Here is an 18391-nt window from a genome sequence, read left to right on the forward strand (position 1 = left end):
AATATGAGAACACGAAAAAAATTGTTTTGTAGGTTAATTTAAAATTATTAAGTGAAGGTTCATATCTCTAAATTTTATAATGCAAACTATTCTAGAAATATATGTCAATAATTATAATTATGATCTTCAGAGAAATCAAGGAATTATACTGAAAACAGTAACCATGATTATCTTAGGAGAAGCACACAGCTTCCTCTATCATCATAAAAACAATTAAAAATTAATTTCTCGATTATCTTTAAATTAATTAGAGAATTAAATGAACGCCTATCTAGCTATGATTAATATTAATATTTTCTTTATATTAATAATTAATATAATTATCTCTATACAAGTTAAAAATATCTGCATGATTTTTCTCGATAACTCACTAAAACTCATAAAGAACTGGCATCAGAAATAGCAGAATTATTCACTAGTAAGAAAAATTACAAAAAGAGTAAAAAAAAAACTATTGTTTTCAAAAAAGATTCAGAAATAGCTACATGCTATCTTAATACTAATTAGAAATAGCAAGCATAAAAAAAAATAATGAATACCGTGGCACTGACTCAAAATTTACATGTATATTTTAAGTCTGTTGTATACCATATTAGGTAATAAAATATACTTATTGGTAAAAAGAAAAGATGGGGTGGTAGAGGAACTGGAATATTTAAATGGCTTCAAGGAGAAATCCAAATATTTTTCCTCGAAGCCTTTTTATCCATTTCTCCGAGGCTATGGGTCCCACAATTTGCACTAGGGGTGGGCCTCATCTTACATACAAACTAATATACAATGATTATCCTGGTATTAAACTTAATAAACATTACACGATTACGTTGCTGCTAAGACAAAAATATTATTTGCAATTGTAATAATGTTGGTAGAATTACCGACAATATGTTAGGTAAAAGGACACAAGTGCAACTAATGTGACATTTTATTGTGGCAACGTTTCACTCTCCAGGAGCTTTGTCAAGCTGTAATTGTTTTAATAGTAACTATGATTATGCATTAATGAAAAAAAAAACATTGCTTTAATCTTCCTATTGTCTTTATAAAAACTGGAAGGTTATCTTTACGATAATCTTGGTACAATTTATACAAAATGAATAATAATCTTGATAATAACTCATCAATAATTATTATTATTATTATTATTATTATTATTATTATTATTATTATTATTATTGTGGGGAGGGCTAAACCCGATGCGATTATACAGCGCCTGAGGGATGTAAGGCATTCAGGCTCAATTCAGGGAACTGGAGAACAGATCCAATTCCCTAGATCAAGAGCCACCCTTGAGGGTGGCTGCTCGTTGCTAAACGATAATTCGGAACCTAAAGACATGTCACCTGAGCTTATTCGAGGATTTAATTATAATTTTGCTGTTAATGGAACTGAATTTAGTCCAGAAGGACGATGAACCTAAGTGATGTTCGTTGCAGATGAGGAGGAGAACGTCATTGACCAGAAGCCAAGTCTTAACCTACCAGCCGTCGGCCAGAACTCAGGTGAGTACCTACGTCACCTTTACCTTAATGTATGCTGTGATGTCAAACACTTGCGAATACGGAATTTTCCTCGCTCTCAAGAATAATTTTTAAATATTTTTTGCAATGAGAGAGAGAGAGAGAGAGAGAGAGAGCTGCTGTAGGTAACAGCTCTTACCTTTAATTCTACTCACTGCCTCATCCATCTCCCCCTCACTCACAACTGGTTCTTCCACACTCCTGAAAGATGTTATACCTCTCTGCCCAATGTATGAAATCACAGCTTCCCTGTCATCAACATTTAACAGTCCCTCAAAACATTTCCTCAGCTTGTGAATATCATTTGGAACTTTAACCTAATTTTGCAAAACTTTGTATACGAAAGAGAGAGAGAAAGAGCATGCATTTTAGATATCTGAGATGCTGTTAAAAAATTTTTTCCTCCGTTTTCAGCAGGCTGGCGTAGACTTCCTTGGAGGATGGACCTTCCTGTTTTAGTGACAGCATTATACCTCCTTGGCGACCACTTCTGAAACACGTCCTCTGTTAGCCACCACAAGAGGTTACAACATCTTCCGGTTACAGTGAAACCTCTAGCTTTATTGCGGCTCTGTCTTGAAGAATTAACCTCACCGATGACGCTCCAGCCAATCAGAAACGACAAGGTGCCAATGCGTTTAGCAAATCGATCATTAAGTGACGAGGTACTTGTAAACAATATAAATTGTGTGCATGACTGACCGAGTAGACACAGGTTACATACACCGAAGGAGGTGAATTTCTCTTTATATATACACTAAGTGTGTATTTTAATCCCTATTTTAGGAATGGAGGAATTCTTGAATGTTAGGTGCAAGTGAATTGCAGCCTTAAATGATCCACCTGTAGTCTCTACTCTTTAAACCTAACAAACTATCTAACCGAATATATAAAGAAAGTAAACAAACGGCTTCATTCGCTATCACGTAGCTACCTAGGAAAAGAGGCACCTGAACGGGACGTCCTATGTCAGCAATTACCTTTATTCACGTTCGCCCAGTCAATCGAAGGAGCACGATTAACATATATATGTAACATATGTATGTGTAAATTGTCATATATCACAGTATGTTGAATGTAAATGAAATATATTGTTATGTAGAGAAATTGAATATTAGGTAATAGTTAGCTAGAAGTATGGTAGACAAAACAAACACTGTGTTTCGATGAAATATATTCTTCAATCTATGGACAGATTGTGTAAAAAAAAATAGTGGTACTGAAAAAGTACTGAAAGGTGAAAAAAAAAAGTGCATCTTCTCGAAAAACAAATACAGATTTTGTAAAATGAATAATGATGAATTTGGTGAAGAAAAATAAAGTTTTGAAAATTCTGTTTTATATGAAGTTAATACATATGGAATATCACACGGGACCCTAAGTGACCCAAGTTTTCCAGAGAAGAAACTGAAAAGTTTCTAAACCTCGTACTGCTTGTGATAAAATTCTTCCTTTCTTCCTCGTTGAAACCTTAATGAAGAAAACAACCTATGATGTTAATGGTAAATGACGAAGTTCTGTTTCCATAACTGCTAGTTCAGTGGTTATTACATGGATATGTACATAAAATTTTTGTAATTTGTACACTACAGCCAGACCCCCCATTACCCAGTTCCTTACCATTAACAGAGGTGTTGTTATTGAATAGTTACACGTGAATGTTACTGTATATACATATTATACAAGAGGCTAGTTTATTAGTGTAGCTTGCCTGGGTTATATGGTGACTGAATATGTTGAATGAGATGATGACGCCAATATATATATATATATATATATATATATATATATATATATATATATATATATATATATATATATATATATATATATATATATATATGTATATATATATATATGTATATATATATATGTATATATATATATATATATATATATATATATATATATATATATATATATATATACATAATTATACAAAGGTGTTAAGTGTTTGTGTATGTTCTTTTCTCATGTGACTATCTATTATTTTCTTCATATATCTTGTATACGTATAATACATTCATTCATATATATATATATATATATATATATATATATATATATATATATATATATATATATATATATATATATATATATATATATATATATATATATAATTATATATATATATATATATATATATATATATATATATATATATATATATATATATATATATATATATATATATATACAGACAGACAGACAGACAGGGAAATCAGGGTTTTATATAAGTGATGGTCTATTTAAGAAGCACTTGAAGAAATGAAAACGATTTAGCAACACTTTTCAGGTTTTTATCCTTTATCAACTAAGATTTTATCTACCACAGGTCCACACAGCTCACTTAAACAAGGTGGACTCTGAAAGTGCTTTCACGCCCGATGAAGAACTTGTATCAATACGAAAGTTTTGCCTATTCTCTTTCAATTCCTAAAGTGATTCCTAAATAATGCATACATACATACATACATACATTATATATATATATATATATATATATATATATATATATATATATATATATATATATATATATATATATATATATATATATATATACATATATATATATATATATATATATATATATATATATATATATATATATATATATATATATATATATATATATATATATATATGTCGTGCCGAAGAGTTAAAACTGGTCAGTTAGCGAAATCTCATTTAAAATTTTCTCTTGTACGTTTAAAGATATACATTTTTTTTATTTATGTTAATGTAAAAATTAATAATTTTGTACCAAAAGAGCCTTAGAAAGCTTACCTAACCTCATCATAACAAGCGCAATTTAATTTAGCCTAATCCAACTAAATATATTTTAGATATTTAATAATAAACAAACACAATGAAATATACTTTTTTCGTTAGGTTCAGAATGATTTTTGCGAAATTATTGCATACACAAATTTTAGCTTGCCTTATTCGGCAAAAAGAGCGTTGCTGTTTAATCCAAAATCGCAAGTTTTACCTATCTGGTACGACATATATATATATACATATATATATATATATATATATATATATATATATATATATATATATATATATATATATATATATATATATATATGTCGTACCGAATATGTAAAACTGGTCAATTAGCAAGAACTCATTTAAAATAAAGTCCTTTCTAAAATTTTCTCTTATACGTTTAAAGATATATTTTTTAATTAATGTTAATGTAAAAATTTTAATTTTGCACCAAAAGAATCTTAGAAAACTTACCTAACTTTATTATAACAAGAACAATTTATTTTAGCTTAACCCAACAATATATATTTTAGATTTGTTTACAATAATTTAATACTAAACAAACACAGTGAAATATATTTTTTTCGTTAGGTTCAGAATGATTTTGGCGAAATTATTGCATACACAAATTTTCGCTTTTCCTATATGGCAAGATGAGCGTTGCTATTTAAGCCAAGATCGCAAGTTCTGCCTATTCGGCACGACATATATATATATATATATATATGTAGTGCCGAATATGTAAAACTGGTCAATTAGCAAGAACTCATTTAAAATAAAGTCCTTTCTAAAAATTTCTCTTATACGTTTAAAGATATATTTTTTTCATTAATGATAATTTAAAAATTTATAATTCTGCACCAAAAGAATTTTAGAAAACTTACCTAACCTTATTATAACAAGATCAATTTATTTTAGCCTAACCCAACTAAATATATTTTAGATACGTTTACAATAATTTAATACTAAACAAACACAGTGAAATATATTTTTTTCGTTAGGTTCAGAATGATTTTGGCGAAATTATTGCATACACAAATTTTCACTCGTCTTATATGGCAAGATGAGCGTTGATATTTAAGCCAAAATCGCAAGTTCTGCCTATTCGGCCACGACACACACACACACATACATATATGTATATATATATATATATATATATATATATATATATATATATATATATATATATATGTATATATATATATATATATATATGTATGTAGTGCCGAATGTGTAAAACTGGTCAGTTAGTAAGAACTCATTTAAAATTAAGTCATTTCTAAAATTTTCGCTTATACGTTTAAAGATATATTTTTTTCATTAATGTTAATGTAAAAATTTTTAATTTTGCACCAAAAGAATCTTAGAAAACTTACCTAACCTTGTTATAACAAGAACAATTTATTTTAGCCTAACCCAACTAAATATATTTTAGATTTGTTTACAATAATTTAATACTAAACAAACACATTGAAATATATTTTTTTCGTTAGGTTCAGAATGATTTTGGCAAAATTATTGCATACACAAATTTTCACTTGTCCTATATGGCAAGATGAGCGTTGCTATTTAAGCCAAGATCGCAAGTTCTGCCTATTCGGCACGACATATATATATATATATATATATATATATATATATATATATATATATATATATATATATATATATGATACGAGAAAAAGGGAACACTAACAGTAACAGTAAATGTTTACTAGTCACGACTAGCATGTCCTCATCACCCTTATTACACTGACGCTTACGGCCCAAACTTTCTTAAATGTTCCAGAGTATCAGGTTCATCCTGGGATTAAAATCAACTAGAAAAATTTAGTTATATTTATATTGTTTTAATAACATTATTATTATTTAGTTGATGATAACGATAATTTGAATGAGTAAATTTTTTATAATTACGATGGTGATAAGTATTATAATCATAATTGCAATAATTATGACAGTACTGGGAATAATGTCATTGATTATGGTTACTTTAGTAATAATGATTATGGCTATAATTATGATAATTATTATTAAAATTACGAAAATTACGATAATTCTTTTTTGTGATAAGTATGCGATTATAGTGAACACTTGTATTATAATTGTGATAATACTGGTAATTACAATTAAGGTCGTAACTCTGGCTATAACTATTATAAAGGCGTCCTATAGTGATGGCAAGATAGAGTAATGAACATAATATGTGTGAGTGCTAATTACAGAGAAAAATAAAAGGACAAGAAGAGAATAAATAGGACAAGGAGCAAGAGGGCAAAAACAGACCAAGAGGACAAATAAAAATAATGATCGAAATTAATATCGAAGACGAATTTACATTATTAAAATTAAAATTAAGAATAACCAATGATTAAATTGATGACGATGATTTTAATGGAGGAATATTTGATAATAAGCGTGGAGCTTATCTGGGCAAACGTGAGGGAAAAAATAAATAATTTATCACACTTGGGTCTGACCATTAAGTCTTGGTTATTCTTCCCGCCAAATAAATAAAAAGTACCGGAGGAACGGAAACAATTCTTGGGCTTCCAGGAAGCGTCTGACATAGTCGTTCAGAGTGATGGTGCAGACGTTCAGAGAGGTGACACAGTCGTTCAGAGAGGTGACACAGTTGTTCAAAGAAGTGACAGTCGTTCAGTGGCACAGTTGTTCAAAGATGTGACACAGTCGTTCAGAGAGGTGACACACGTTCAGAGAGGTGACACAGACGTTCAGAGGTGACACAGTCGTTCAGAGATTTAACACAAACGTTCATAGAGAAAGTCTATGGGGATTAACGCCCCTGTGTCCAGTGTGTGTGGTAGAGAGGGAAGAAATGTAGATACGTCTGAGGGATCAGGTGGCCGAATTCCATGGAAATTAAATTATAACTTGTGAGAGGATCAGCTGGTTTGTGTGAGCTGCCTTATAGGCATGGTGTTCACTCTCACTCTCTCTCTCTCGTTGCCTTTCTTATTCATCTGTTTATTAACCTTTATTAGTATGTATGCTTCATTATAATTTCTCTTCGTTATTACTGCTAACATCTTTGAAACTACCAATATGACGACGCTAGCATAGTGTTATCAGGACGAGATAACATCGTCAACCCTTTCTTCAATGATTGAAAACACTGAGAATGATTATATATGTTTGTCAAGAGTCCAAGATCGATAGAGGAGGATTCAGTCGGTACAGCATTATTTCACAAACACAACTGAATGTACGATATCTAATCTTGCGAACACCCATCTATCACCAAGTACGTGGATAGACTATCAGAATGCGTGAGCACCCATCTATCCCCACACAAGTACACAGACTAACAGAATCTTTAATCCTCTATATATATCCACCCAAACAGGTGGACAGAATATCAGTTATGTCTTATCATCATCTAACCCCAAACAGATGTATAGAATATCAATAAGCCTGATCACTCATGTATCTATAAAAAGGTGGATACGCTATAGGTATGTATGACCTTAGCTATGTTTGCATCACTCTTCAAAACACGGTTACAAATAGGCTACCAGGTCCTGTTGTCACCCAGCTCCAGGTCTCTCGTGGATGATTTATGTAAAAAGCATTGTGTGATGTATGGGACTTTTTTATTTGTGTAAATAATGTAAAGAAATGTATGTATTCAATAAAGTTTAAGAATCTTCTTGGAACGCTTCTATTTTGTTCCCAAAAATTATATTTATTAAACGTCTTGTACTACTATTACTACTATTTCTATTATTATTATTACTACTACTACTATTAGTACTAATACTAATAATTATAATTTTTATTATTAGTTATACACATACACACATGTATACATGAATACGCACACACACACACAAAGTGCGCGCGACCGCACATACACACACAGACTTGGCCCCCTGCAACCACAAACATGTTCAGAGCATTTTTCCACTCATTATTTTGTACACAATTAGCTGAGGGCTCATAATACTGACAAGGGGATGGAGACTACAGGCCTCAATTTTCACCAGTACAGGGCAAATTCAGAGGAAGGCGGTGTATCTGATCGAGTGAAACTCAATGAATAAAGATATAGATCTCCCAAAGACACGAGTGCAACGGACAAGTGACGTAGTAGCAGCAGCAATACACACAGCAAGAGGCATTCTTGAGCTTCCCCACCGCTCGGGCTTAATGCCCAAAGCTGGGGTGTGGCTCCAAAAGGATCCCGTAGTGCTTGCTGTCTTTGCACCTCCTGACATCGTCTGCTGCTATGCAGCTGCCACACCCTTCAAGCCCAGTGGGGGCGGGGTTTGTGGCAGATTAAGGTGCCTAGCTTCTCCCTCCGAGCCCCGTGGGGGCGGGCAAAGGGGATGGACCTGGGGACAGCTGGTCCCAGAAGACACGGAGGTACTTGTACCTCCTCCCATGGCAGACATTGGTCTGAGACACTCCCTCGACAGGGAGCCAAGGTCGGGCCACCTCTTGGAAAAGGCCCGGGCCTGGCGATTATACCGGCGAACCTACTACCTACCTACCCAAAGGCAAATAAAGAAAGGAGAGGTTGCTGTAGAGTGGGAAGCATGTGGGTGGATACAGGAAGAACTGATATTAGCTTGATTTAGACGAAAGATGGAAATAAAGCTAAATGCTCTCCGTGAAGAGATGGGTGAAAGAGAATTATAAATATATGAATGGTATATAATACCGAGAAACTGACGAATAATACATGTATTAAACATCTGGGCATCTTTATGAGGGACGTTACGCCCACCAGATGTTTCAATCTAATACATGAGAGAGGAACCTGTTACACGGGTGCCAGTGAGGTGGAAGGAGTGAGATGCAGCAGTAGTAATGGTCACTCTCCCCACCTGAGACTGACTCATAAAACAGAAAAGCAAGTATGGCCAAGAGGAAAAACACTTCAGTTGTTCTAGGAGTTTTCAAAGAAAAGAAGACAGTGGGGGTGTGGAAAGAATAATCAAGCTGGATAAAGGTAAAGAGTGAGATACCCAAAAGTTCATTAGCAGAAACATTACTAGTTGTGATACACGTCAGTGATACGTAGTACATTGGCTACTACGTATCACTGTCAGATGATCATCTATGATAATGTACAGTTATATTATTTTCTCCATCACCCTGCATAAGACAAGGTGTCTTATACAGACACCCTGAGCGAAACGTTGCCACAATAAAATGTCACATTAGCTGCACTTATGTCCTTTTACCTAACATATTGTCGGTAATTCTACCAACGTTAATACGATTTGGCTCAAGTGTGTCAACTGTCTTTTTGCACTTCTGAAATTTTTTTATATATTTATCTACTTTTGTTTGCGTACGTGCGCGTGTGCGTGTGTGCGCGTGAGTGCGTGTGTGAGCGCATGCAAGTACTGCAAGATGCGCATTCATCTCTACAATTCAGTTACTATCCCAATTTCAAAATTAGCATAAAAAAGTTGCACTCCGGGCCAGCCTGCTGTTACAACCCGGCGCTCCAAGATGAGTTGAGTGTTGTTGCTGCCGCTCTCAAACTTGACATTTCGGGTGAGTCAAGAGCTGTGCAAATATTTGACTCTGTAGTGAAGCGTTGCCATTGTTGGTGAGGACCACACGCCTGGCCCCACCACGCCTGGCCCCACCACGCCTGTCCCACCACCAGATGATTGTTCCATTCTGTAATCATCTTCTAAATGTAAACAAAAGTACTTTTTTTACACCTCTAGCTTCCACCTAAGTTCCTTTATTCCTCTGCCTGGTCTATTAAGTCATCTAAGTATTTTTTTATGATGCTCTCCCTGGTTTCTCCAGCTTTTGGTAAGAACATAAGCAAGAAGGAGCACTGCAGCAGGCCTATTGACCCATGTTAGGTAGGTCCAAGTCTCACTCGCTCAAGGAAGGAACGCCGCAGAAGACATGCTGGCTCATGTTAGGCAGTAAAGCCTTTGATAGAGTACCTCACAAAAGACTTAAGAACAGTAGCAGCTCATGGTATAGGAGATAAGGTTCTAGCATGGATAGAGACATGACTTACCAATAGAAAGCAGAGAGTTTCCATTAATGAGGTCAAATCTGAATGGGGACTTGTCACTAGTGGCCTTTCACAAGGATCAGTTTTAGCCCCATTGTTGTTCAGAATTTACATTAATGACCTTGATAAAGGAATTATAAATGACATGAGGAAATTTGCTGATGATACAAAAATAGGCCGAATGATTGATTCTGAGGAGGACACCAATGAATTCCAGGAGGATTTGGACAAATTAATGTCTTGGTCTGAAAAGTGGCAGATAAAGTTCAACGTGGACAAGTGTAAGGTCCTAGTCCTTGGGAATGAAAATAACCCACGGACGGGTTCTAACCCCGCCCGTGTTATGGTTTGTTTGCAATCGTGTCATTACGATTTCGTGAGTCAAGTTAGGTGAAGTAGAGTTTGATCATACAGAATGTGAAAAGGACTTCGGTAAGCAGAAACCTAAAGCCAAGACAACAGTGCCTAAGTGTGCGCGATAAGGCTAACAAATTACTACGATTTATTTCAAGAAGTATAATTAGCAGGAGTCCAAACGTTATTTTACAGCTCTATACATCATAATAAGGCCTCACTTAGATCTTGCTGCTCACTTTTGGTCTCCTAACTACAGATTGGATATAAATTCATTGGAGAACATACAGAGAAGGATGACTAAAATGATTTACTGTATAAGGAATCTCCCTTATGAAGATATATCCTTGAATCTTCACTCTCTTGAGAGACGTAGAATGATAGGAGATATCATCAATATTAATAAAATACTGAGCATATCGACTCAGTTAAGAACCAGGAATAACGAATTTAAGTTGGATAAATCGAGATTTAAAAAAGACACTGGTTTTCCGAGTTATGGATGCGTGGAACAATCTTACGAGTAGGGTAATCGAGGCTAGTACCCTGGGTAGCTTTAAGAAGAGATTGGACAAATATATGAGTGGGAGAGGCTGGGTTTGATTGGTGTCGTGGGTACGGAAGTAAATTCTTGGGTAGCTTTGGGAAGGTGGTGTTTTTGATAAGGGCCTGCCTTGTATAGGCCAGTAGGCCTTCTGCAATGTTTCTCCATTCTTACGTCCTTATGTTCTTCATTTGAAGTAATCAGTTCCTCAGCGTGGACTCGATGTGTTCAGTCCATCAATCTTGAAGAAAGTACAGCATATGCTGGGAGAAGTGGCTTATATACTGTAGTCAGGTAAGTTGAAGCAGGAGGAGGCGGAGTCACAGTGGAACCATCCACTAGTGTAAGTAGGTCATATTGGACTGATGAAGCCACTGCGTGGTGAAACGTTTCCAGAATTAAGATACCCAAATGTTGCAAGTGTCTCATTTATCAACGTGTCCGTTTTGTAAACCATTTATTCCCACAAGTTCGAGCATCCTCACTCCGTGCACTGAACGACCCACACGGGTTTAGCGGTTCATGACAATAAAAAAAGGCTTTCACTGGTATTTATCCTCTTCCTGAGAGTGCCTTCATGCTGGTAAAGGGCTCTTGATTCAAGGAACTGAAGCTACTCATTTCCTTGGATTAAATTTGATAACCTTCTACTACCAAGGCGCTGTATGACCCTCATGGGCTAAAACAGCAGTGTATATACTGTACACTGACAGATGTATATCTGCGTACAAACATCTAGTAGCAAACATTATCTCTTACACAAAAAGATTCGAACCTGCAAACTCGGCATTGGATTACACAGTACTTTATCCACAACGCCAGACTGTGTACTCTGATGCCAAGTTTGCAGGTTCGACTTCTGCTGTCGACTGATAGAGAATGTTTGTAAATAAATTTGCCTGTTTGCGAATTGTGAAGCACATCTAGTAGCATGCATCTCAATGTATACCCACCGATGAATATCAAAATGGTATATATATGTGTGTGTGTGTGTGTGTACATACACCGAAATGCGTGTATATACACGCACCGAAGTGTATCCCCGTATATACACTGAGGGACGTGTAGCGCATATCTCAGTGCACTGCACTGAGAGTTTAATCTCATGACTATTTTAGGCATAAATGTATCCTTGAGTGTAAGTATACAGGAGATTGTCTTAATGACCCTCGTGTAATCAACAGGCTTTACATCAAACAAACCTGCTGGGTTGTGTTCACTGTTTCAGCTGAACTTAAGGGATGTAGATCTTAAAATTCCATACACATCCTAACATTCTAAATACATATTTTTTTATATTTCCAACACATTTTGATATTTACTACACATTTTGCTTTATAAAGACACGCGAGAAAACATTAGGGCATATTTATTAGAAAACGTTTCTGTCCTGGGACCTTGATCACTTCTAACATGTACTGTCATTTTAAGAGTTGCATTTTAAAAGTGATCAATTTCCCAGGACTCAAACGTTTTCTAATAAACATATCCTAGTGTTTATTCACGTGTTTTTCTAAACTAACTTGTCCGTATCTATTACCAACATTTATATCACTATACATTTTTAACGTCTCATATACATTTCTTACAAATTCTGACGTTTCGTGTACATTTCAAACGCACTTTGACACTTCAAAAAATGGAAAAGAGAAATATATGCCGAGAGTTCATAAACTTACAGTTTTCTTCGTTTTAAAGTCACATTAACTTACGTCAATGGAACAAATTGGCCAGCACTCAACCCTGGGTGAGTGAATGCTATAAAAATAAGGAGTTGGAGAATGCGAAAAATATCAATAGGAGACGAATCGTGGAAAAGTTATCAGTGAGAAGCCATACGTGTGTCTGGGAGGGGATTTAATAGAGTATATTGATCTACCTGCCCAACACGACTCTCTCACACACACACACCATTCTCACATCTTGATGAGGTGAGAGGATGGGGAGGCTAGAGAGGAGAGGGAGGGAGAACGGAAGGGAGGAAGGGAGGAAGAAGGAAGGAAGGAAGAAAGGAAGGAAGGAAGGAAGGAAAGGAGGGAAGTAGTGGGCGGGAGGGAGTGAGTCTAGGATTTAGGGAGGGAGGAAGCAAGGTGAGTGAGGGCCAGAAAGAGAGAATAATCCAAATGAATGCCATAATTACAACAATAAAGCAAAAGTAAAATCATAAAACAGATAGGTAACTGAAAAAAATAAAGAAAACACGAAGGTATGAATAAAAGAAATCTAAAGAAAAAATATCCAGCAAAATTAATGAGAAAGATAGGAGTGCAAAAAACCGCAAAAAGATCTGGACAACTACCGGTAGTAGTTGTTAAAATTCAAACCCAGCAGGCGCACAGTAATAAAATTAGGGCAGGGGAAGGTGAGGAGAGACCGCTTACAGCCTATCATACTGAATGGAAACCCTCTCAATAATCTGGAAAAGAAAAAGGATCTGGAAGTACACATCACACCTAACCTATCTCTGGAGGCGTTCCAATAGCCTTCAGATGAGTCATAAGTTATTGTTTTACTTTATCTTTATATGTAAATTTAACATACACATACGATTTGATAAGAAACAAAACACAAAAGGAGCTTGCATCCAGATATAATTACACAGCATATTTATAGCCTCATAAGAGCAATTTATTCACATACTCTGCTGCACCAGTGACGTGACTTCACCTGTTGCATTTTATCTGACTTCAGTATATAAGAATACATCTTCTTGCCTATACTTCAGATACATCAAAACCACTTTCCAGGCTGAGGGATTCATTACCTCAACTTCAACTGTCTTCTGTATATAGTTCTGCAAGGCTAAAGGACTGATTACCTCATCACTTACTGTCTCCGGCTTCAACACACTCAAATTACCCCAATACTGAACTGATAAAGCCACAAGTTGGAGAATTATTTTCATATAAAGATACCCAGGCGTTGCATATGTCTACTTTCTCAAAGCCCAAACAGAATAGAAACCAACATCCAGTATACGCTAGGTCAGAAGCTAGAGCTTGCCCCTGCAACCACGACTACGGATGTGGTCTAACAAGTGACTCCTTAGAGTTCACTTCGAACAAATGCAAGGTCATGTGAACTGGCCAAGGTGAGAGCAGACCTGACGCATCATGGATGGAGAAAAGCTGCAAATATCAGAGGGAAAAGAACCTGGTATTAGCACTGTATAACACCAAGTATATCACCAGAAACATACACAAACCGTATAACATCACTGGCATACACAAGATTAACAAACCTGACAAGAGCACTCAGAAACTTGAATAAAGAATCCTTCAGAGCCTCACGAATGGCGGCCCAAGCATAGAGCACACACCTCATAAAGCACGTGAAAAAGCTCGAAAGGGTTCAAGGTTTGCAACCAGACTAGTACCGGAACTGAGAGGACTACACTATGAGGAGAGGTTACAGAAACTGAATTTATCCACCTTGGGCAAAAAGGGCAAGGGTAGACATTATTACGACATATAAAATCTTTGGGGAATTTATAGAGCAGATAAGGACAAGCTATTTGAATTAAAAGGAGCAGGATCAGGGAGGCACAAGTGGATACTGAAGATACAGATAGTCATAAGGAAGTGGAATGACTTGGATGAGGTACTGATGGAGGCAACCTTAAAACATAGCTTCAAGTGAAGGTCCAAGAGGACATACACACACACAAACACATTAAAACACACACAAACACATACAAACACGTACAAACACATGCACACACAAACAACGCACACATACAAACACACACCCACACACACCAGATGAATGCACCTGCCGCCACAGCATAAAACGCCATAAACTACAGTCAAGTTAAAAAAGGATAGATTTGTTGCCGATTTTGATAAATTATTGAAGGAAGCTAAAAGTATTTCGCCGTTCAGCAACGTTTTAAAAGCTTCTGCTAAAATGATGTATACAAGCGAGGGGTTAAATGATGGTGTTTTACCCACTGCAACCTTAACCCATGTTGAGTCACTTACGAATGACGTGTTTACGAATTCGTAACCGTCTAAATAGCGGAAAACAAAAGTATTTGAGCGTTTCTATATTTTTATTATGTCACTATGAATTTTATTGTTCAATGAGTCTCTAGGATTTAATTTCACTTCTGCTCATAGTGAAACGTAGCTCGCGAAGGTCATGGAACTTCGCGAACCTATCGTAACGTAACGTAACCTAACGCAAACTCTGCTCTTTTAAGTAAAATATCACTTGCATATTAAATTCACCCTCGGGATATTGCTTACGAATTTTCGTAGCCATCGTATTTTATTTGCCGGGTATTTAATAAGTCTGAGGACACGTGCAGGGTAGGAAATTAGTGAGCTCTATGGAGGAATATAGATAGCGAGGAGGGAGAGATTAGTTGGGGGTTAAATGCAAAACAGAGCTAGTTATTAAATGTAGTTATTAAATGGAGAGTTAGAGGTATTGGGAAGATGGAGGGAATATTTTGAGGAATTGTTAAATGTTGATGAAGATAGGGAAGCTGTGATTTCGTGTATAGGGCAAGGAGGAATAACATCTTGTAGGAGTGAGGAAGAGCCAGTTGTGAGTGTGGGGGAAGTTCGTGAGGCAGTAGGTAAAATGAAAGGGGGCAAGGCAGCCGGAATTGATGGGATAAAGATAGAAATGTTAAAAGCAGGTGGGGATATAGTTTTGGAGTGGTTGGTGCAATTATTTAATAAATGTATGGAAGAGGGTAAGGTACCTAGGGATTGGCAGAGAGCATGCATAGTTCCTTTGTATAAAGGCAAAGGGGATAAAAGAGAGTGCAAAAATTATAGGGGGATAAGTCTGTTGAATGTACCTGGTAAAGTGTATGGTAGAGTTATAATTGAAAGAATTAAGAGTAAGACGGAGAATAGGATAGCAGATGAACAAGGAGGCTTTAGGAAAGGTAGGGGGTGTGTGGACCAGGTGTTTACAGTGAAACATATAAGTGAACAGTATTTAGATAAGGCTAAAGAGGTCTTTGTGGCATTTATGGATTTGGAAAAGGCGTATGACAGGGTGGATAGGGGGGCAATGTGGCAGATGTTGCAAGTGTATGGTGTAGGAGGTAGGTTACTGAAAGCAGTGAAGAGTTTTTACGAGGATAGTGAGGCTCAAGTTAGAGTATGTAGGAAAGAGGGAAATTTTTTCCCAGTAAAAGTAGGCCTTAGACAAGGATGTGTGATGTCACCGTGGTTGTTTAATATATTTATAGATGGGGTTGTAAGAGAAGTAAATGCGAGGGTCTTGGCAAGAGGCGTGGAGTTAAAAGATAAAGAATCACACACAAAGTGGGAGTTGTCACAGCTGCTCTTTGCTGATGACACTGTGCTCTTGGGAGATTCTGAAGAGAAGTTGCAGAGATTGGTGGATGAATTTGGTAGGGTGTGCAAAAGAAGAAAATTAAAGGTGAATACAGGAAAGAGTAAGGTTATGAGGATAACAAAAAGATTAGGTGATGAAAGATTGAATATCAGATTGGAGGGAGAGAGTATGGAGGAGGTGAACGTATTCAGATATTTGGGAGTGGACGTGTCAGCGGATGGGTCTATGAAAGATGAGGTGAATCATAGAATTGATGAGGGAAAAAGAGTGAGTGGTGCACTTAGGAGTCTGTGGAGACAAAGAACTTTGTCCTTGGAGGCAAAGAGGGGAATGTATGAGAGTATAGTTTTACCAACGCTCTTATATGGGTGTGAAGCGTGGGTGATGAATGTTGCAGCGAGGAGAAGGCTGGAGGCAGTGGAGATGTCGTGTCTGAGGGCAATGTGTGGTGTGAATATAATGCAGAGAATTCGTAGTTTGGAAGTTAGGAGGAGGTGTGGGATTACCAAAACTGTTGTCCAGAGGGCTGAGGAAGGGTTGTTGAGGTGGTTCGGACATGTAGAGAGAATGGAGCGAAACAGAATGACTTCAAGAGTGTATCAGTCTGTAGTGGAAGGAAGGCGGGGTAGGGGTCGGCCTAGGAAGGGTTGGAGGGAGGGGGTAAAGGAGGTTTTGTGTGCGAGGGGCTTGGACTTCCAGCAGGCATGTGTGAGCGTGTTTGATAGGAGTGAATGGAGACAAATGGTTTTTAATACTTGACGTGCTGTTGGAGTGTGAGCAAAGTAACATTTATGAAGGGATTCAGGGAAACCGGCAGGCCGGACTTGAGTCCTGGAGATGGGAAGTACAGTGCCTGCACTCTGAAGGAGGGGTGTTAATGTTGCAGTTTAAAAACTGTAGTGTAAAGCACCCTTCTGGCAAGACAGTGATGGAGTGAATGATGGTGAAAGTTTTTCTTTTTCGGGCCACCCTGCCTTGGTGGGAATCGGCCAGTGTGATAATAATAATAAAAAAAAAATTATCTGGGACACAGAGAAGGTCTCCATAAGTAAACTAAACAAGGAAACCAAAGATAAGTTTAAAATCGTCATTAGAATGGATCACACAATAGAAAAATTTCCCCTCCCCCCCCCGTACCATCCTCACTCCATCGCCAACTCTACTCATTACCCTGAATGAGGACAGTGATAGCAAGAGGACGAGTTAGAGCAACTATTTGGGCGACGGCAGCACAGTAAACCTCGCCCAAATTGTCACTTGTAATTTGATACCACTCCCTCACAGAAGTGGGGAGACTAACAGTGTGTTGACATCCACCGCACTGACGCACCACTAAGTCTACTACCACCTTGTGTACATACATTCTTTTGCGTGTATTACTATTACACGCTGTCCATTTCTGGGGTGACTCAATTGCTTTGACCTGAATACATTGTCAAATTCCTCCTTATACTGAAATTAATTAACCACATATATAGATATATCATAGGGAAGTCACTGGCTCAGTGGGCCCTACGAATGAGAAACACGCTGTACAGGGTTAGGCAGGACATGAGTGTTTGGGCCATCCAATAATAATCGTCACTTTGAGACGAGTCTATTTGTTGAAGATCAGGCACACTCATCTCACTCACAGCCTCCAGCTTGCAGGCACTCCGTGTTACTCAACCTTACTCACTTAGACACCATCACCCACCGTGTTACTCAACTCTCGTCACTCAGACACCATAACTCACCCAGTTACTCAACCCTCGTCACTCAGACACCATCATCCAACCAGTTACTCAGCCCTCGTCACTCAGACACTATCACCAACCCTGTTACTCAACACTCGTCACTCAGACACCATCACCCACC

The 18391-nt window shown here is 36.8% G+C and overlaps 1 protein-coding gene across 7 annotated transcripts in view; it reads left to right on the forward strand.

The window, feature by feature from the left end:
* LOC128696080 (lachesin) overlaps positions 1–3273 on the forward strand; it is a 381368-nt gene extending 378095 nt beyond the window's left edge. For 5 of the 7 annotated variants that reach the window (XM_070094974.1, XM_070094973.1, XM_070094975.1 and 2 more), the window contains 2 exons: positions 1437–1502; positions 1935–3273. In XM_070094974.1, the coding sequence (XP_069951075.1) occupies positions 1437–1502; positions 1935–2014 (146 nt within the window). In that variant the 3' untranslated portion in view covers positions 2015–3273. The remainder of the gene's footprint in view (positions 1–1436; positions 1503–1934) is intronic. The other 2 variants (XM_053787129.2, XM_053787131.2) reach the window with 1 other exon arrangement.
* Positions 3274–18391: the final 15118 nt, after the last annotated feature.

This window comes from Cherax quadricarinatus, chromosome 48, assembly GCF_038502225.1.
Source record: "Cherax quadricarinatus isolate ZL_2023a chromosome 48, ASM3850222v1, whole genome shotgun sequence".
Lineage (NCBI taxonomy): Eukaryota > Metazoa > Arthropoda > Malacostraca > Decapoda > Parastacidae > Cherax > Cherax quadricarinatus.